This window comes from Pogona vitticeps, chromosome 4 (genome assembly GCF_051106095.1).
Source record: "Pogona vitticeps strain Pit_001003342236 chromosome 4, PviZW2.1, whole genome shotgun sequence".
Lineage (NCBI taxonomy): Eukaryota > Metazoa > Chordata > Lepidosauria > Squamata > Agamidae > Pogona > Pogona vitticeps.
The window spans coordinates 23807779-23829676 of record NC_135786.1 but is presented as its reverse complement, the minus strand read 5'-3'; the positions used below and the strand labels follow the sequence as shown (position 1 = coordinate 23829676).

Genomic DNA, 21898 nt, shown 5'->3' with positions numbered 1-21898 from the left:
GTAAATCTGCAAAAGGGGATAGTGAAAAAGATACATACTGTGTGGTTGCTGAGAAGTTGAGGGAGAAAGGAGGTGTTCACAGGAAGGTCAGTCAGGGCTGAAGATGGAATCAAAAGGGGGAAATGATTTGAGTGAATTCCCCAACTAGTGCAATAATGTTACAATAATGTCTTGCTGGACGATTACCCCACTTGATGACGAATCCGCTTAACGTTGAAGTTTTTGCGATCGCTTTTGCGATTGCAAAATGATGTTTAGATGGGGAAATTTTGCTTAACATTGATCGGTTCCCTGCTTCGGGAACCAATTTTTCGCTTTACGACAATTAGCAAACAGCTGATACTCGGGTTTCAAAATGGCCACCAGTTGTAGAAAATGGCTCCCCGCTGTGTTACAGATGGATTCCTCGCATTACATGCACCAGAAAATGGCTGCCGTATGGTGGATCTTCACTGGATGAGCAGGTATTTCGCCCATTGGAATGCACTGAACAGTTTTCAATGCATTTTAATGGTTTTTTTATTTCGCTTGACGATGATTTCGCTCTACAGTGATTTTGCTGGAACAAATTAATGTCGTCAAGCGAGGCACCACTGTATCTGGAAAGGTACAAAAACCCACAATCATAGACCTGGATATTAGCTTTTCTATTAGCAGGACTGTTGATTCCATTCCTTCCCCTAATGATAGTGCATGATACACAAATGGGATGTTGCTTGAGCTAATGTTGAAAAGACAGACTGGTGCAAAGATATTTTAGCTACTTTCAGTTATATCAAATGTAACCATGAAAGTTAAGGTTTTGGATACAAACTCCGTCTTCATCCAGCAACCTGCTTGTATCAATCTTAAATTAAGATACAGCCATATAATTTTGCATAAATTCTGCATACATTTTGCATAGAATGTTGTCTAATTCTGTACAATACTGGAATCAGAATACTTGAAAGAGATTACATTTTCGATATCCTGGTGGATTTGCAGCATCGTAAGTAAATGGCAGCATCGTAAGGAAAAAGGCAGACCTTTCAACATCACAGTAATCCAAGTTTATGTATCTAAGGCAGACCTTTCAACATCACAGTAATCCAAGTTTATGCACCAACCACCAATGCTGAGGAGACTGAAATTGAACACTTTTATAAAGATTTACAACACCTTCTAGAACTGACACCAAAGAAAGATGTTCTTCTCATTCTAGGGGATTAGAATGCTAAAGTAGGGAGTCGAGAGATAAAAGGAACAACAGGGAAGTTTGACCTTGGAGTTCAAAACAAAGCAGGACAAAGGCTAATAGAGTTTTGTCAAGAGAACAAGCTGGTCATCACAAACACTCTTTTCCAACAACACAAGAGGCAACTCTACACATGGACATCACCAGATGGGCAATACCGAAATCAGATTGATTATATTCTCTGCAGCCAAAGATGGAGAAGCTCAATACAGTCAGCAAAAACAAGACCTGGAGCTGATTGTGGCTCTGATGATCAGCTTCTCATAGCAAAATTCAAGCTTAAACTGAAGAGAGTAGGAAAAACCACTGGGCTAGTCAGGTATAATCTGAACCAAATCCCTTATGAATACACAGTGGAAGTGAAGAACAGATTTAAGGAACTCGATTTGGTGGACAGAGTGCCAGAAGAACTATGGATGGAGGCTCGTAACATTGTACAGGAGGCAGCAACAAAAACCATCCCAAAGAAAAAGGAAATGCAAGAAAGCAAAGTGGCTGTCCAACGAGGCCTTAGAAATAGCAGAGAGGAGAAGAGAAACCAAATGCAAGGGAGATAGGGAAACTTACAGAAAATTGAATGCAGACTTCCAAATAATAGCAAGGAGAGACAAGAGGGCCTTCTTGAATGAACAATGTAAAGAAATAGAGGAAAATAATAAAAAGGGGGGGGGAAGAGGAAAATAATAAAAAGGGGAAAATAATAAAAAACAGAGATCTGTTCAGGAAAATTGGAGATTTTAGAGGAATATTTTGTGCAAAGATGGACATGATAAAGGACAAAAATGGGAGGAACCTAACAGAAGCAGAAGACATCAAGAAGAGGTGGCAAGAATACACAGAGGAATTATACCAGAAAGATTTGGATATGCCAGACAACCCAGATAATGTGGTTGCTGAGCTTGAACCAGACATCCTGGAGAGTGAAGTCAAGTGGGCCTTAGAAAGCATAGCTAACAACAAGGCCAGTGGAGGTGATGGCATTCCAGTTGAACTATTTAAAGTCTTGAAAGATTATGCTGTTAAGGTGCCACATTCAATATGCCAGCAAGTTTGGAAAACTCAACAGTGTCCAAAGGATTGGAAAAGTTCAGTCTACATCCCAATCCCAAAGAAGGGCAGTGCCAAAGAATGCTCCAACTACCATACAATTGCACTCATTTCACACACTAGCAAGATTATGCTCAAAATCCTCCAAGGTAGGCTTCAGCAGTATGTGGACCAAGAATTCCCAGAAGTACAAGCTGTATTTTGAAGGGGCAGAGGAACTAGAGACCAAATTGCTAACATGCGCTGGATTATAGAGAAAGCCAGAGAGTTCCAGAAAAATATCTTCTTCTGCTTCATTGACTATGCAAAAGCGTTTGACTGTATAGACCACAGCAAACTATGGCAAGTCCTTAAAGAAATGGGAATGCCTGACCACCTTATCTGTCTCCTGAGAAATCTATATGTGGGATGGGAAGCAAAAGTTAGAACTAGATATGGAACAACTGATTGATTCAAAATTGGGAAAGGAGTATGACAAGGCTGTATATTGTCTCGCTGCTTATTCAACTTATATGCAGAATTCATCACGAGAAAGGCTGGACTGGAGGAAACCCAAGCCGGAAGTAAGATTGCCAGAAGAAACATCAACAACCTCCGATATGCAGATGATACCACTCTGATGGCAGAAAGGGAGGAGGAATTATAGAACGTCTTAATGAGGGTGAAAGAGGAGAGTGCAAAAAATGGTCTGAAGCTCAACATCAAAAAAACTAAGATCATGGCCACTGGTCCCATCACCTCCTGGCAAATAGAGGAGGAAGATAAGGAGGCAGTGACAGATTTTACTTTCTTGGGCTCCATGATCACTGCAGATGGAGACAGCCATGAAATTAAAATATGCCTGCTTCTTGGGAGGAAAGCGATCACAAACCTTGATGGCATCTTAAAAAGCAGGGACATCACATTGCCAACAAAAGTCCACATAGTCAAAGCTATGGTTTTCCCTGTAGTGATTTATGGAAGTGAGAGCTGGACAATAAAGAAAGCTGACCACCGAAGAATTGATGCTTTTGAATTGTGATGCTGGAGGAGACTCTTGAGAGTCCCCTGGACTGCAAGGAGAACAAACCTATCCATTCTAAAGGAAATCAACCTTGAGTGCTCACTGGAAGGGCAGAGCCTGAAGCTGAGGCTCCGATACTTTGGCCATCTCATGAGAAGAGAAGACTCCTTGGGAAAGACCTTGATGTTAGGAAAGTGTGACGGCAAGAGGAGAAGGGGACGACAGAGGATGAGATGGCTGGACAGTGTCTGCGAAGCAACCAACATGAATTTGACACAACTCTGCGAGGCAGTGGAAGATAGGAGAGCCTGGCGTGCTCTGGTCCATGGAGTCATGAAGAGTCAGACACGACTAAACGACTAAACCCACATGTAAATGTGTACAATACTGGTTAAAGTTTGTGACCAGTGACAATAGGCTAGAGATGGATAACAGAATGCTTGGTTTTGGAATTGGAGTGTATACAGTGGTGCCCTGCATAACCAGCTCTTCGTTTAACAATGAATCCGCATAGCGATTGAGTTTTTGCGATCGCAAAAGCAATCACATAACGATGTTTTAAATGGGAAAACATCGCTTTTTGATGATCAGTAAGCTGTTTCACTTACCGATTATCGCATAACGATGTTTTTCCAACAGCTGATCGGCGGTTCCAAAATGGCCGCCGGGTGAAGAAAATGGCCGTCTGCTGTGTTTTCACGCCCTTTCCTCGCTTACCGGGCAGCGAAAATGGCAGCAGCATGGAGGATTTCCGCATAACTGTGAGTTTTTTGCCCATAGGAACGCATTAAACGTGTTTTAATGCGTTCTTATGGGCTTTTTTGCCCCGCATAGCGACGAATCCACATAGTGACAATTTTTTCGGAACGGATTATCGTCGCTATGCGGGGCACCACTGTACTTGATAGAACTTGCTCTTGGATTTGCAGTACCAGAAGTATTATTCCAATTTGGTTGAATATTATTTTTTCATTCCTGCTAAAGATAGAAGTTAAATATGTGCAGAGATCATGAGCATGATATTTTGGTAGATACGTTATACCCTGTATTATTGTACAAGGATCCTTTCCACAGCTTCTGTGGTGTTTGGTGCACAGGCATCTCTTACTGTCTTGGAGGAAGGCAAGGCATGGACATCTTTATTTATCTTGAATATAGAATCTTGAGATTGGGACATAGCTGGCCATTTCCTGCAAGTGGCAGCTGAAAGTGTAGAAAAAAATAATTGGAGACAGGGTTGTTAAAAATGAATTTTTAATAAAATTGCTTTAAATAATGAATTAAATAAAATAGATGTTTTAATTTAAATAATTAAAAATCCAATTTTTAAAATTTAAATAATAATTTAAATCAATTTGTTTCAAAACAAATCTATCCTGATTGGAAATAATGGGAACTCCTCTCCCTGCAAGCCAGGAGGCTGCAGGGCTCAGTGAAGGGCCTCTGCAGTTCAGATTGGGCCACCAGATATTCCTTTCATATCTTTTACTGTGTACATGGAAATACTTTTTCATTCTTGCTGTATAATATTGCAGAGTTTCTGCCCTGCTAATGATATAAGCTTGTGTAGTGGCAAAAATCATATGACTGCCCAACTACAAATAGCTGTTTAGTAGTTGCTTTGGGAGCCTTTGACTTTGATGAATTAAGACACTTAACTGCATGAATGATAGCCATAGAGGGTTAATTACTCAATAAGCCCTCCCAAGTTAGTGCCTCTCAGTATTTTAAACTAAAGTTCCTATTGGCCTTAGCCAACTACAGTGATGAGGAATAATGAGAATTGTAATGGGGGAGGTATCTGGATGACGCGAAACAGGGAAGCTTGCTGTACAGAACATGAAATTCCTATTCAGCCTTTACAGAATATATACTGAGATCTCTTTTTATATATATTCTGCCTGCTGACAAGCTGCAAGATGTGCAAACTGAAGTATTGTACCATCTTATGTGCAATATATTCCACACTGGTACAATCCAGGACAATCAAAAGTATGGCCTATACAAAGAAGGATGTTGTAGTATAGCTTGAGAATTGTCTGGCAACACATGAAAGAACACAATGTAATCTGTGTTGCTTTTGCCTCACTTCTCTGCTTTTTGAAATAAATTCTGAAGAAGAGCTGTGTCTGTGTAAGTCAAGATATGTAGGCTTGAATGTAATATATCTGGCTTTGTAGTAAAGTAAACAAAGTAAAGTAAATAGCCAGCACTTGCAATTTATATCTATGTGCCTCTTTGTGATGCAGATTTTAACATTCACATTTAAGCATACTGTGTTTCCCCGAAAGTAAGACAGGGTCTTATATTAATTTTGATCCAAAAATGCATTAGGGCTTATTTTCAGGGGATGTTATAATTTTTTTCATGTACAACAATCTACTGTACTCTCATTCAAATACAATCATGTCATCTGGTTGCTGCACAATGGTGGAGGGCAGGATTTAAGTTAACTGGGGTTTATTTTTGGGGTAGGGCTTATTTTACGAGCATCCTTAAATATCATACTAGGGTTTATTTTCATATTAGGTCTTATTTTCGGGGATATGGTAGTTATGGTATTTGTAACAGGTGGTGTAATTCCATGTTCACAACACTTTCGAGCTGGATTTACTTAGGCTTAGGCATTTTCTCTATCCTGAGGTTAAGTTGAGATTATTCTTAAGAGTGAGTTAGAAAACAACATGAGAAGTTTAGCAGAATGTATGTGACACGAGACCTGGCTAACTCATCTTTTATGTTTTAAATTTTAGGTTACAGCCAAAAATGCCATCATATTTATTACTGTTCAATACAATGTTACATATACCACAGGTAAGAATAATATAAAATCTGCTGCAAGTCTGGTTTTCACCTTTTTGTTTAAAAAAAAATCCAAATATTTTTACCAGTGATTTACAGTATGTAAAATCCTAATAGATATGCTCTCTTGTATAATGCTGTTGGCATAAATCTCACTGGCAAATTGCTCCAAATTAATAGGTTAGCATAAGTATTTGTTTTTATGCCTACACTAATGTCTTAATTTGCAGTAATCCACCAGTGAGATTTACTCTAGTAGTGTTACACCTGTGGATACATCTAAGAAGAGTTTTGCCTAGTTCAGCATTACAAGAGTACTTAAAAGTATGGCCTGTCCAGCTTAATGAAGCTTAGTCCCTATAAAGCAGGGGTCTCCAAAGTGCAGCCCACAGGCCACATCCGGACTACCAGGCCTTTTTATCTGGCCTGGGTGGACAGGTGCGCGGATGGGCAGGCGTGAGTGCAAGCAGGTGGGTGGGTGGGCAGGAGTGCAAGCGGGCGTGTGTTCCTTCGGCCCTTGAAAATATCGAAAAGATATTATGTGGCCCTCTGTGTGAAAAGTTTGGAGACCCCTGCTATAAAGCATGCCTGTAGTATATCCTGATCCTGATTCTTCTAAAGTTGAGTTGGGCTGTTGAAAAAAACAAACATTGCCTGATGACCAGAGGCAAGAAAAGTGTTCCTTCTGAATTTTCAATATTTTCAATATCGGACAATGCATATTGTAAGACATGAATAGTTTTCCTGTTATTTCTTCAGAATTCTTTATTGCTAACATATCAAAAAGCAACGTGGCTGAAAACCATCATTCTGTGTGGTTTCCAGTTGTGTAATATGATTCTCAAATAGACATTACAAACCCAAATATTGTTATAGTAATAATAAGATATTGTGCATTTCAGATGACAGACCTGAGCCAGTTTATTTCTATGAATATGGGCCTAAAGACGTGGCCACCATCTTTTTCTACATGCTTATAGCCATTATTCTGCATGCAGTGATTCAGGAATACATACTAGATGTAAGTTCACAATTATTAAGTAGGTGGATACATTGGATATGTGCATATGTTGGATTTGCTGAATTCTTTGTTTTCTGTAATTGTTTTCTTATTAAAAGCATCTAATATTTGATGTGAAAATGCTGCTAAAACATTTGCATTGCCAGCAACCAAATTTATGCATGGTGAAAGTGCATGACATGTGAAAGAGAGCCTACCCCCAGATAATGAGATATATTGCTCTTGTATGTCTCCTCCTCCTCCTCCAGAAGGGTATAGGTACTTTTGCACTGGGAGCCAGGGTATTCAGTGCTTATATCTTTAGCCTTCTACTGAGGAAGTTGGTGAAAAGTATCCTTCTATAGATAAGAAGGTCCCTCAGATATCCAGTTATTGATTTTTTTTCTTCCTTGGTCTTTTACTTCATTGTGGGCTTGTGCTTCCATTTATAAAGCAATTTGTGTTCCTTAAGATGATACTGGACCACAATTTTCATCAGCTCTAGTCAGCATAGTGATTGAAATAGCTCTGCTAAGGTGCACATTACAATACCTAGCATGTAGAATCCCTGATAAACTGGATTTCAAGAATAGATGTCTATGAAAACTTAATTAAGGAATGATGCACCACTATTCTTTGGTAGACTGCAATCTCAGTTGAATTTGAGGGCACCTGTGAAGCCTTTATGAAATGAAGAAACCTTACACAGCAGCAGTACTTGATAAGAGTGCTCCATGTTCCCAAATGTAATGTGACAGAATGCTGATAAAGTAATGAAATGAAAGGATTGTATCCTCCAATATGAACTTGTTCAGCAGTTCAAATCTTAAAAGGCCTTTCTCCATATGCACTTTAAATCTCACATATTAAGTTTAGTTCAAGCTTTCATGAATTACAGTCCACTTTCTCAGATACATGGAGCATAATAATTAAGCCATAGGTTTATATAGACAGAGAACATGGTACAGTGGTGCCTCGCTTAACGAGCACCCCGCTGAGCGATTAAATCGCTTAACGAGGGGCTCTGGGCCATCGCTGGAGCATTCGCTCAGCGATGGCCCCATGGCGTTTTTTCGCTTTGCGATATTCGATAAGCGATTCGCTTAGCGAATATCGCATAACGAAGCGGGGGAGAACAGCTGATCGGCGGTTCCAAAATGGCCACCGGAAGGTCCGCGCTGCATTTTCGCGCCCTGCCCTCGCTTACCGAGGGCGCGAAAATGGCAGCGCTATGGAGGAAGATCGCTTAACGGTGAGTTTTAAAGCCATAGGAACGCATTGAACAAAGTTCAATGCGTTTCTATGGCTTTTTTATTTCCGTTTAGCGATGTTTTGCTATAGCGAAGGTTAATCCGGAACGGATTAACCTCGCTATGCGAGGCAGCACTGTATAAAGATGGGGAACCAAAAGAGATGGCACTCTGTCCTCCACAAAATGTCAAACTGAAATAAATCTGTAAAGTACCACAATTCTCCCCCCCCCCCTTGTTTCCCTTTTTTATTATTATTATACATGCAGAAACAGACTAACATGACTTTCTCTTTGAAATCTAAGCAGTGGGCATTTCATATGAGAAATAGCTCAAAGTCCTAAAGTTGTAGGGGGAAAAATAAGAAATAAAGCATGGGGCATGAGCAGAAGAGGGATCGTGCAGACTTCTTGAGGGAGGATTTGGAAATCTTTTACTTCTGAGAATTGCATTGTAAATTGCAGAACAATATTTCAGCGACTCTGCATCCTTAGGATCTACAGTGCGTGAAGTTCAGAGGCCACTGTGTTAAAGATGTTGTGTATCACATTTTCCTGGATACCTGAGCAGCAGCTACTAAAAGCTCGCTACCTGGTTAACTTGATAAAGTGGTTTCATTATGGATCATGCACTGTGTGATAACTAGGCTAATAGCAAAAACTAAGGTTGAAAGTTAAGTCTGAAGATTTGGAATATACATGGTGAAGATGAACATACATTGGCATTTTGGGAGTATTAGATTATTTACTTGGACAGATAATATACCGTAGTTAATACATTAAAACATTGGTTTCTTAATTATATAAATTAGTACTCTTTTTTTTTTTTACTTTTCTAGAAAATTAATAGACGACTTCATTTGTCAAAAACAAAGCATAGCAAATTCAACGAATCAGGGCAACTAGCATTTTTCTACTTGTTTTCATTTGTCTGGGGAGCAAGTATTTTGTCTGCAGTAAGTAAGTCAAATTATTTTTCTTGAATTCAATTTAAATGTTAATTCTCCCAAAAGTTATCATCAAGCCTTTTAACTTTACATATTCTATCCTTAGGAAGAATTCACAACAAACCCAACTTTATTGTGGGAAGATTACCCTCATTCTCACATGTTGTAAGCCTCTCTCTTTTGCTCCTTTCTCTGTTTGATGTGTCATCCTTGTTTTTTTATTTGTTCAGTTAAATTTCTGATATTCTTGAGAACCATTTTATTTAAGTAAATTTAAATAACTGATTATAAATAATCCATTTCTTACATTTTCTACTGTACAATGAAAAAGGTTGTAATCAATTTACAAGAATTGTTGGGCTTTGTTAGCCCATCTTGTCCTCAACAGTAATGGGTAGAAAGATGTTTCAGGGAGTTCATAGAGGGATGACAGAGATTTCCAAGTATTAGTAGTAATTATGTATTTATATTACTTCTCAGAATTCATGGGGCAGTGGGTTTTACTGGATGACAAATGTGTGAAGTGTATTTCTCTTAGATGTGCTGCTTCTCACTTTATGAGCTCTCTAAGTTTTGTTGTCTCAGAATTATTGGATTTTGAGCATATTTACCTTTCGAACATTTTACAGGATGCCTTGAGTCCATAAATAAGAGAAATGTGGCACATTAATAAGTGAATTAAATGAATTAATACAATTATTGTAAAAATATAGAATGAACACACATTCACACCAGGATGAACATTCATACTCCAGCTTCTGGAGAGAGAGAAAGTGATATGAGGAGATGTTGGAGATTTCTGTAACTATTATGAGTATTTCAAATAGAGAATAATTGTTCAGTTGCAGTATAAAATGGAACAAAATGTATATCAAATAAAAACAATAATAAAATAATATAAAGCTATTTTAAATTATTTTAAAAGGTTCTAAGTATGAGATTCACCAGTTGAAACCCCTTCCTGGACAGCCAGTTATTTGCCAAAAGTCTGCCTGAAACATCTTCACCTGCTAGCAGAGGCACAGCCAGGATCTTGGCCTCCTTTGAGAGAAAGTTCCACAGTCTCAGGGCAGCCACTGTAAATAAGCTCTTTCATGGCCTCCTAAGATGTGTCTGTGTTAGTCAGTGCCAGCATTATAGGTGAAAACAAAATAAAAATTAAATAAGACAAAAATGTACCTTTAAGACTTTTATCTTTTTTTATGTGAACTTAAATGGACAAGTCCACTTCATCAGAGATAAGTGGAGGTTATATTTCATTCCCTTACATCAGATGAAGTGGGCTTGTCTATGAAGGCTCACATCAAAAATATATAAAAGTTAGTCTTTAAAGTACCACCATGTGTTTGTCTTTTTTTACTTTTTACTTTTACTTTGTTTTCATCTATAGTACCATGAAAGAAGGCATAAAGTTAGCCTGGACTCAAGCTGTTTAGGACTTTATAGTTCATTATCAGCACTTTGAATTGTATCTGGAAACAGACTGGTAGCAAACAAAGCTATTGTAACAAGACACTTAAGTTCTCCTTATAACCACTTCTAGTCAGTAATCAGGCTGCATATTGCCCTCATTAAGTTTCTGAACTTTTTCCAAACGCAAACCAATGTAGAGTGCTTTACAGTAATTCAAGCAGGTTGTAACTAAGTTATGTGTCACTGGGTCAGATCAGACATGTCCAGGAATGGGTGTAACTGATTCACTAGTTTTAAATGTGCAAAACACTACTAGTCATGGCAAAGTTCAGATTAATACAGGATCACTCCCCAGTTGAGTATTCAGAGAGAATGTAACTCCATCCAGCACAAACTATGTTCCTATTCCCTTACCTGTCCTTTGACGTGTTGTTTGCCTGACTACATGCTAATATTAATGTATTTGACTTGATGATTAGGGTTCCTTTTCATTCAATCTTCTGCTATAACTCCAAGGTCTTTCCTGGTAGAAATGGATTCAGATCCAGTTAAGATAGATAGAGATAGGGTTATAGTGCAGGTGTACACTACTGTGTACCCCTCAGAACTATTTAATGGTTTTTCAGCTTGCAGCTCTTACAGTAGCTTACAGTTTTTGTCCTCACTATTTCATGATTCTTCACCCTCATTTCTTGATTTATGTGGGTATATGCCATCAAGTTGCATATGACTTGCCTTAACCCTAATAGGATTTTCAAGGTGTGTGTAATGTTTAAGGAGCTATCTCTTGGTAGCATACAAGTAAGTTTTGAATATAAGTATTGTTTTTCAGAATCAGCCCAAAAGCCTATCAAGTGCACACGGTCACACAGATGAAAAGATTTAAAGCCAGCAGTCAAAAGTCCTACTGATATCCACTGTCAACACTGTAACAACTACACCCTCATTCCTGACCTTTTCTCCCCACTCTCTGACCAACTTCTTTACCATATGAGCATAGAGCAGCTCCCAGAAACCCTGACCAGCAAAGCTGGTGGTGAAGGCTTCTGGGTATTGCAGTACAAGAACACCCAAGGTTGGAAACCACTGGAATAGATCCTATGCCTTCTTTGGAACTTTTGAAAGATTTTGCTCACCAGATACTGCCTACAGGCTACAATATATGGTGGAGTGGATCCTCAGCTTCCTTACACTAATTTGTTTGGCATCAATTAAACTAAAGTATTACGATGTTCTAATTATGGGCAGTCAGTATACATCAGAACCATGAATGTCAAAGATGTTCCAGATCAAGTACTGTAAAATGTATTCATAGAAGTTTACATTCATAAATGTGTTCATAGCAGTTTACATCTGTTGACAAGCTTTACTTTACTGTCAGAAATCAAGGTCCCCAAGTTCCTTGTCCATTGTCGATGTTCTTTGAAGAAGCTTAGAGGTCTTTCTTGGAGCCAGAGCTGAAGTTGCCTCCTTTCAGCATCTCTGTCAGGCAGGAAAGAGACAGGGAGAATGCAGGCTTTAGCCATCCTTGGCAAACAGCTAAACAAGTATGTTCCTGCTCTTGTTTTCTTTGGAAGTGGGGGCAGCAAGTATGCAGGCTGTATTTGATGTTAGGCAGAAGCACTGAAGGGATTGATGAGCATCAACCAAGAAGCTCCTATTGGACTTTATTTGCTTTGGAACAGAAGGGAGCTAGATGTTTCTGGCTTGAACTGCTATCATCCATCCTTGGAGCTGGGGAAGTGGTGGGGATTACTGTGAAGTTAATGAGACAATCTGCTCTGCTCTGCTGCTTATTCTTCATGCTCATCATAGTTTACATGGCAAGTTGTAGTTGTTGAATGTTATGCCTGAACAAAACAAGTACTTAAAGACAAGTATGTTAATGGCTTTTGTTCTTTGACTTCTAGTTTTCAGGTTAAATTCTTCTATATCTGCCAGATTGCCTATTGGCTTCATGCACTGCCAGAACTTTACTTCCAAAAGATTAGAAAGGTATGAGTTGCAACTTAAATTCATGCATTTTACTTTTTAAATTTTTTTTAAATTTTATTTAATGCTAAATTTGTATAGTGCAGAAAATTTAAAATAAAAATATGTGGACAACCCCACCAAAAATTATCTTCAGTAGAAAGAAAAATACTGGCCAGAATCCCGTTTGCATAACTTTACATGGTAGAAGTTGATGAGATAATTTGCTTCTGTTAGTAAATTTTAATTGAAATTAATTAAATGCCTCTCTCCCCTGTTTTAAATTCTAAGGCTCCTAAATGCTCCCTTTTGCCTCAGGGAAGCCCTTGGAAGCTTCTGGATGATGGGGAGGGGGGCTTTAATTGTCATAAATTGGCTGTGGATCGCTGTTAGCTGTCCTGGTTCTGCTGGTGACAATGTTTGGTGATAAAAGGTTAACCCTCCGGGTCCTGTGACTCCTAAAGGTTCCACAGGGCAAAAGGGAGCCCTAGGGAGCTTTAGAACTTAAAACTGGAAATAGGAAGCATTTGATTAATTTAGATTAAATTTTACCGGCAGAAGCTGATAATGTTACATGAACAGCTTTTTGGCATTTGTTTTCTAAACAAGGAAGAGGTTTATGATCTAGGGAGTTAAATGTAATTCACACTCAGCCCAGCGGGAATATATCGTTAAGAACACTGTAGGATAGATTTAATGATGCAGTATATTGTCCTTGTTTGCAGGTTGTTCTGCCTCTGCTAATTTTCTTAATATTCAGTGGGTGAAATCCTGTTCAGAAAATCCAAGCATGCAAGGACAGTTGTGCAGTGGAATTTTGTCCTCTCTTACAAGCTGGCTGCATGATGTGCAACCAGTGTGTGATTGTTTGCTTGAAGGAGAGCCCTTGGGCATTGGAAATTCCTAACCTGCAATCACAGAAGCCAAAAGGAGTTTAGCCAGTACTTTGTGTGTGTATGTGTGTGTGCAAGAACCTCAGTGGAAAATATATTTCATATAGGAGGATAATTTCTAGATAACTGCGGAAGTACCCAGAGCAAGAAAAGCTATCACAGCTTTCACTAAACTTTTTGTCATTAAAGTGTAACATATCTGTTTTCCTCCTCATCGTGTAATTCTAGGAAGATATTCCAAGACAGTTGCACTATATCTGCCTTTATATTGCTCACATAGCTGGTGCCTACATTTTGAAGTGAGTATTTATAAACTTAATATGTTTTTATAGTATGAAGACTGCTATTCAGAAAATTGGATCCTTATTTTAACTGCAACTTTATATAAAACAGTTAATGATTTTTTTCCTCTGAAAAAATGAGAAACTATCTTACCTAGTTTGCTCATGATTCAAATGGAATTTAAACACATTTGTACAATGCAGCTAATTCCCTACAATAACTTCCTCATGTTGGGCCTAAGTTGTTGTTGGTCAGCTTGACTAGTTGATAGAATTATTTCTTTTTAATATTGCAGTCTTCATCGTTTGGGTCTCATTTTGCTGGTACCTCATTACCTTGTGGAACTTATCTTTCATGCTTCACGCCTTTTCTACTTCAGTGACGAGAATAAGCAGAAAGGGTAATTTTCTTTACTACTCCTCTTACTGTTGTAATATTGGAAGCAGAGGTTTAGGTAACTGGAAATATGCTTCATATTCACCTGAAATGAATAGTAAAGGCACAGTAAGTTTTGATATCAGATCATTCTATTAAAAATCAAGGAGGCAGAGATGGAACATCTTCACTGGACAATTAGGTATTTAGCCCATTGGAACACATTAACCAGTTTTTAATGCATTTCAATGGTTCCCCCCTTCCCACTTGATGACAATTTCGCTCTGCAGCAATTTCACTGGAACAGATTAACGTTGCCAAGCAAGGCGCTACTATATTCATCTAGAAGATTATACCCAGTTCCACAATGTGGTACACTGAAATCTTGAAAGTACAAAAGTAAAATCAAGAAAACTATTTCCTGTTTTTTTCTGTGTATTATGTGTACTATTGCAGACATTTTATGTACTCTTTTACAGTGGCTGAAATCCTGTTGCTTAGAGTTGCAAATAAAACAATCCATTGAATAAGTGGGATTTTGGTGAGTCAACTCCTTTATAAATTCCATTAAGCCATTGATCCTACTCTAATTGTGGCTTACTATGCTAAGTAACAGGATTTCAACCAGTGTGTGAAGCTATTAACAGTTTGCATAACTCAGAAATAGAGGATATACTATGAATGGCACACTCCACTCCCTCCTTTCTTTTGTAGGCATTCCCTTTTGTCTTTAAAATTTTGCTTTGGACCCTGACTAATATGTTCTCTACTTTCATCTTGATACTGAATTAGAATTGGAATTAGTAACTTGGCTAAATGGGCATACATTTATTCCCCTGTAATAGTTCCATAGTTCCAGAAGTGAATGACTGTGGACGCTACAATGACGTAATACCTTCATGCAAGATGAGCATGTGATGAACATTCATACACATTTGAAAGTGTGCATGCGCAGTAGAGTTGCTCTGTGCCACTTGACCCTATTCTTGACACTTCATTTCAGAAATGTGTAGTAACACAGAGAATGATAAAAGAAAAGAAAAGGGAAACATTTCTATAAATTACAGTATTTTGAGCTAATTTTTCTAGACCGTTACCATCACCTGAAAATACTAATATTGCAGATTTATATGCAGTTTGGACATTTAAAATGTATGTGGGACAGCTGATAGAAAAATATTTGATTTTCATTTCAGATTTACTCTTTGGGCTCTGCTGTTTGTAATGGCTCGTCTTCTGACCCTCACTTTGTCAGTCCTTACATTTGGATTTGGTCTGGCAAGAGCAGAAAATCCTGGCTTTTCTATAGTGGAAGGAAACTTCAGTATACTCACCATTAGGTAGAATGACTTTTTCAGAATATCTTTGAAGTGCATAAGCTCGCGAAGTAGAACTTTTTACTAGCACTTTTAAAAATAGATTCTCTTTAATATTAACATAAGTAAGCATTTGTTAGATTGTGAAGAATGTTCCATGTTAATTTATGTGTTGGCTAAAATGGGCCAGATAGTGTTTCTCTGCATATGTTCACAATAAAAGAAGTTTTCTTAAAGGTGCCTGCATAAATGTGCTGGAAGTTAAGCCTTGGGAACAAGGTTTGTGCAATGCATCTGTGGAAGTACTTTGTGAATAGTAGGTCCACCTAGGCATAATTGGAGCTTGTGCAGGCAACATTAAGTTATGCAGATGTAGCTACTTAATAAGGTTTCATATACTCAGTCACAAGAATGTAACAAAAATAAAAATATAGTGCCATCCTATATTTGTGGATTACAATCCATTCTTTCAGTTAAAATGATACAACAGTTGTCCTTTTGGAGGAGATCAGTGTTGTTTTATCTGTGGCTGGTAACATGTCACTGAGTTAATTCATCCTCTGGTGTAGCATTTGGAAATTGGAGCACTATTACTTCTGCACAGTGGTTCTAATTTTTTGTTTTCATGTCTGATAGGTTTACTAATAGCCATGGCCAACCACTATTATTTCAGATAATCAGGATGTAGTCAAAGTTGTACACCTTTATTGCAAGAAAATATTCAGTCGTATCTCACAAGCAATATTCCCTCTAAGCTGCATGCATGCACACTCACCCAGAGCTCCATCAGAGCCAAGCATGTGTAGCTGGCAGCCTGTTCATATATTTCCTGTTTCAAATTAAGCCCTGTTCACATGGAGCAAGACTCCCATGAAACAGGACAGAAAATTAAAGGGAACGTTGCTCCCATGCAATTAATTTTTTGCATTATTCTGGATTTATCCAAAAATCTTTGTGACTGACTTAGCTTGTTTAATTTAGTATACCTTTTGATTCATTAAATTAGACATTTTATTCACTATTTGCAATTTTAACAATTTGTAATTAATTCTTTTTAATAATTGGAACTTACTAGAATCAGCTGTCTGGCTGCAATTTGTTTGACCCAAGCTTGGATGATGTGGAAATTCATAAATTTCCAATTGAAAAAATGGAGAGAGCATATACAGAACCAAATTCCAAAGAAAAAAACCAATGCAAAGATTAAATCAACAAAAAAGGAATCATGTAGAAGTAAGTATAATTCTCACATTTTAATGAAAAGATGGGAGATATGGGATTTTGAGGGTTCCCCCCCCCCACACAGCTTTTCCCTATCCAGAATTCTGGCAGCTGTACCTAAAAAAAAAAAATCCAGGTTGTCAGAGGAATTTCAGCACACATACTTGGGGGCCAGCAAGTCCTTTTCTGCAGTGATGGCCCTTAGCCTGAAGAAGAAGAAAATGGATTGGACTTGCTAAATCCCATGGTAGTTTCAAGAGATTAGGGGGTTGGTTATCTTTCTGCTCATTAGGCTCGAAACAAGGTACATCTCAAACTACTAGTTCCCTTTCTTCCCTTCTCTTCCAAAGTGTCCAAAAGTCAGTCCTGGGTGATTTACAAGCCCTGTAGAACTGCTTTTAAGGGTGTTTGGGCACTGCAGTGGATAGAGGGCATAGAAGCTCTAGACATCCCCTCCCCTGACTCAGCGTGCTTTCTGACTTGTATCCTATATATAATGTAAATGTGGGCATTTTTTCATTTATTAACTCTCCTTGGCACCAAAGTATTGTTTATCCCGTGTACAGTATAGTGTTAATATTGTGCTAACAGTTTAGGACAATGTTTGCAGATTGCTCTTGTTGGTTTAGTTTAGTTTTGTTTTGTTGCTTTTTCTGACTTTTTTGTTCTTCTATTGCAGCCAGTTTTGTCAATGGAGCAGTAAAATTTGAAGAGGGCACATCACCTAGAAAAAGAAAATCAAAATTTTTGTGAAAAGCAGAGACCTAGAGGACAGTGATTTAAAGGAGAACTTTGTTAAAGAGAAAAAAGGTTAATTCACCACACAGAGAGAACAAGAGACTCTTGACTGTTCTGGCTAAAGGATGCTGGTTGAAATAATATATATTTTTAATATATGTTTGTCAACAAAACTTCTGAAAATATTTCATCATGACTTTAGCTTCTTTGACATTATGATAGTGTCAACTATCTCACTTTTTAAAATTGAGTTTTTGTTTTCTCACATAAAAATCATGTTGCAGTTTCTGGAAGTAGGCACAGGAGAGACTTATAAATGAGGCTTGCCTTTTATTTGGAGCTTGAAAATAACTGATATTTCTATTTTAAAAATAGTTTTTAAGAATCTTAATTTCTGGACTTAGAGCTAGTTTTTTGCTTTTTATACAGATTTTTAGTTATAGTGTTTGTTATACTGTCTGAAATGGCTCTTTGTTAAGAGGCAGTTTAAGATGCTTTTTGATTTTAAAAGTTCATAAAGTACATTTAATGCCCTTAATCCTACAAAATGCAAATGAAATTAAAAAGTGGATTTCACTCAGTTGTGCAACAAAAATTGTATAGGCTGCAATTTGCACTAGTTCTGAAAATGTGCAATGACTATTACAACAGGCCTAATGTTAGCATTGTGACATTGTTAGATATAGCTCATTATCTTCATGTATGGCAAACTGCCAATTTAATATAGGTTACAATGTGTGTCCTTGAAGAATGGCTGCAAATTAATAACTTAAAGCCAAAACTTGTACAGTTGGTTTTAGGAGTTTACATATGAATTTGAGATTTCAGATAACTGGTTTTGTATAGATTACTTCTAAATCTTCTAGGGGAAGTATAGAAACTATTCTTTTTAAAATGGTGCTAAAAAGTCTAATTAGTTTGTGGATCCATGAAACTTAATACTTTATCTTTTCTTAAAATGAATGTTTAACATACAGAGCTGTAGATGATTTCAGATCGACTGTTGAACTATAATGTCAGCTTTGGCATGTGTAGTAACAAGTCTTGAAGTTTTTATTATTTGTTACAGAACAAGAACATTAGGACTATTGGGCTATTCTATACAGTGGGGTTTCGACTTGAGAACTTAATCCGTATTGGAAGGTGGTTCTCAAGTCAAAAAGTCTGTAAGTCAAGTCTCCATTGACCTACAGTGCATTGAAAACCGATTAATCCCGTAACAGTCTCTTTTTGTTCCATTTTGGTTTTTTTCTGGTCTGTAAGTCAAATCTCAGTCTGCAAGTCAAACCTAAATTTTGCGGCCAGAGAAGTCTGTAACTCAAAAAGTCTGTAAGTCAAGCCGTCTGTAAGTCAAGGGTCCACTGTATAATTTAGACCATAAGCCTATTCCTCCGTTGTACCACAAGCTATTAATTCGAAATCAGACACTTTTAACATGTGCCTAATACATCATTGAGGTGCACCATCACTTAATAACACTCCTGTTCACTAAAATATCCTATTAAGTTGTCGAAAAATAATGGACACATTTAAGGCAAACAACAGTCTCTGCAATTGAAAGAGCTAACTGGGCTCTTGCAAGTGGTTTGCACTAGCCCTGTGATAGTTTTTAATATTTTTAACAGCTGCTCTCCATGTCATGTGACAATCTTATTTAAAAAAACTCAGTTCAGTTTGAAAAGCTGTTCTGCAGTATCACGTGGGAGCTGCTACTTGAAGATAAGACTAAAACGCCTTTGGATTTTTAGATTCAAGTTTCAAGAAGAATTTTAGTTTTAGTTTCAAGAAGAATTTACTGTTTGTAGACTTCTGTTTAGGGGTTTTGTTTCCTTTTTGTTTTTCCAGGCTACCTTATATGAGAAATTTTGCTATCTACAGGTGCAATTCTAAAATATATTCTGAGGTTAGCTACTTTAGAATAAGGAATTGTACAGTTGTTAGTGTCTTTGCTCTTTTTATGTGCTGCCACTCTCACAACAAAATTCCTTGTACCGCCAGCAGTGACTCAGAGCAAAGGTTATGTATGTTTACAATTTTTCTGCCCCTTACTTCAATTTTCTAACATTTTCCCCATTTATAACTTAGTTTAATAATTCATTATTAAATTTTCTGTGTCATTGGGTGACACAGAAAAAGCTGATTAAAGTCTAAGTCAGTAGAGATGTTCCATCCATATTCTTTTGATGCCTCATGTAGGACAGAAGTTCTAATAGTACCCTTGCAGTCTGATGGGATACTCCAGATGCATCACCCATAAGCTCAAGGGTTTCCCTCCTCAGAGAATCTGTGAACCTATAGATTTTCCTGTCAGTATTAGTCTGTTTGGCCAGAGTTGAGGTACAATGGGAGTAGTAGTTCATAAACAACTGGAGGACTGAAGGTTTCTGCACCTACTCTCTTTTGTTCCATGTAGGTGCTGTATCTACATTTCCACTGTGTAAATAGGGCTGTCATAATATTGCATTTGGTGAAGGAACTTTTTCAACATCAGAGCTGTGTGCTTTTTAAAGCATCTAGATGAAAAATAAGTACTGTATTTGGGATAAAAATCTTAACAGATACTTATTGCCATCTGTATCTTAGGAGCACAATGAATTGCCAGAGTGGCAGATATAACTTTGTTTCATTTACATGCTGCCTATGTATCAACTTTCGGTTAAGGTGAAAAATCCATTAACATCCTAAATTGCATATATTTTCTATGTCAAGTTAACATTTATTTTCACAAAAATTAAAACTATATAGGTAAGGTTTGCTACTTCATGATATGCTAGTAGTATAGGTGAGCCATCTACTGTGAGGAAAAGGGTATAGGTGAGCCATCTACTGTGGTGTTTACAAACTGCTTATGATTGGTTTAGAAATCTAAATGTCTGCCTTGGTCCTGTGGTGAAAGTACACCTCATTCTTGACCACATCCTGTGATAAACAAATGAGCAAAATCATTTGTTTATTTCTTATCGGCATTTAATACAGGATCTAGTTACATGTATTTTGTTTTGTTGGAAAAACTTTATTTTGATATAGGTAATGATGAGGTTTTTGTATGAACAGTCATATCATTTGTATGCAAAATTCTATTCAGGATCTGAGTTTTTTTTCATTTGCCAACGTGTTCCTGTGTGCAAACTAACCTGTATTTTATCTTTGACATCTTGTAATCCTGTATATTTCTATATAGAAAATTTTACCATGAAACTAGAATATATTTTTTTATGATTTTAATAAAATTTGTTTGTGTAATGACTGCCTCATTTGAATGTCATCTTCTGAGCAGTTTTGATGAAAACGTGGTCTTCTGATTAGTACTCAACTGTTCTGCTCACAAGATGAGGCTTTCTTTGATCAGCATGCAAATAGTTCTGGACTGTTCTGTGTCAGGAAACTAAAGTCCAGTTATTCCTATTGCATCCTCAGGATAGTAACTGTGGACACTGTGGGATTACAGGTTGAAGTTTGTATTGTCTAAAATGTTTAATGTTGCTAATTTAAACATTTTTAAAATGGCAAACCCGGTTTTTCCCTAAAATTTGAACATTAGCATTATATGTATCAGTAACTGAAAACAAAAATCAAGAATTGGTCATGGATGCTCAGTTTTGGAGAGAGTCTATCTACTGTCTCATTTGTTAAATGGCATTTCATATTAGTAAAAAATAATGGATCAGTTACTGCATTGTTACCAGAATTATAATCTGAACATGCACCTGTATTTTTTTTTCTAGGCTTCTACATTTGCAAATGTTTAATTGGCTCCCCTTTTTTATTTCAGAAACCTGAACCTAAGTATTTTAAATGATGTCATCTAAACTGTCCTTGAAATGCAAATACTTTGTGTACTTGTTTGTATGTGTGTGCGTGTACCTGATATCTGTGAACTGGGAAGAAAAATGTGTTCTTTTCCAGCATGAGAGGAGCTTACATTGAATATCATAGTGTCCTGTGTTACTGCATTGCACTGATGGATGTTTTATGTATTTCCACATACACATTAAATAAAAGGTGGACCTGTGCCTTAGGATATTTCTGCTGAACTTTACAGTTTTTGACAAAGTGTTTAAACTATTTCTTGACAAATGTAGTTACTGTGTGAAAAGGTGTATTAACGGGTAGTTTGACACTTCTGATCAAAAGATGATGTGGTAGTAGAAGTTAATTGATAGCTCAGATGAGAGCTATGTGTGGGTCCCTAGAGTGGGCTCCTTTGCCATTTTTGTTTTGAAGCACTGTTGCAATTACTTGAAGTAAACAGCCCTTCTTTCCTTTTACTATGGAGGCCTGCTACTGTAATCCTCAATCAGATGTATTGTTGCAAAGTGGGTATCTTGTTGCATGAGTACACTACAATGCTTGTGTGTTGCCAAGTCAGTCAACATCTGGAACATTTTGATGAATTGCTGAATGTTC

At 37.4% G+C, this 21898-nt stretch overlaps 1 protein-coding gene across 4 annotated transcripts in view; it reads left to right on the top strand.

Moving 5' to 3' along the window:
• The window catches only part of LOC110071785 (translocating chain-associated membrane protein 1-like 1), a 42238-nt gene extending 20724 nt beyond the window's left edge, over positions 1-21514 (top strand). For all 4 annotated transcript variants that reach the window (XM_072996902.2, XM_072996900.2, XM_020779452.3 and 1 more), the window contains exons 2-11: positions 6038-6098; positions 6989-7107; positions 9175-9291; positions 9389-9447; positions 12606-12690; positions 13788-13858; positions 14137-14241; positions 15413-15556; positions 16608-16765; positions 17433-21514. In XM_072996902.2, coding sequence (XP_072853003.1) covers positions 7057-7107; positions 9175-9291; positions 9389-9447; positions 12606-12690; positions 13788-13858; positions 14137-14241; positions 15413-15556; positions 16608-16765; positions 17433-17506 — 864 coding nt within the window. In that variant the 5' untranslated portion in view covers positions 6038-6098; positions 6989-7056 and the 3' untranslated portion in view covers positions 17507-21514. The remainder of the gene's footprint in view (positions 1-6037; positions 6099-6988; positions 7108-9174; positions 9292-9388; positions 9448-12605; positions 12691-13787; positions 13859-14136; positions 14242-15412; positions 15557-16607; positions 16766-17432) is intronic.
• The last annotated feature ends 384 nt before the right edge of the window (positions 21515-21898 follow it).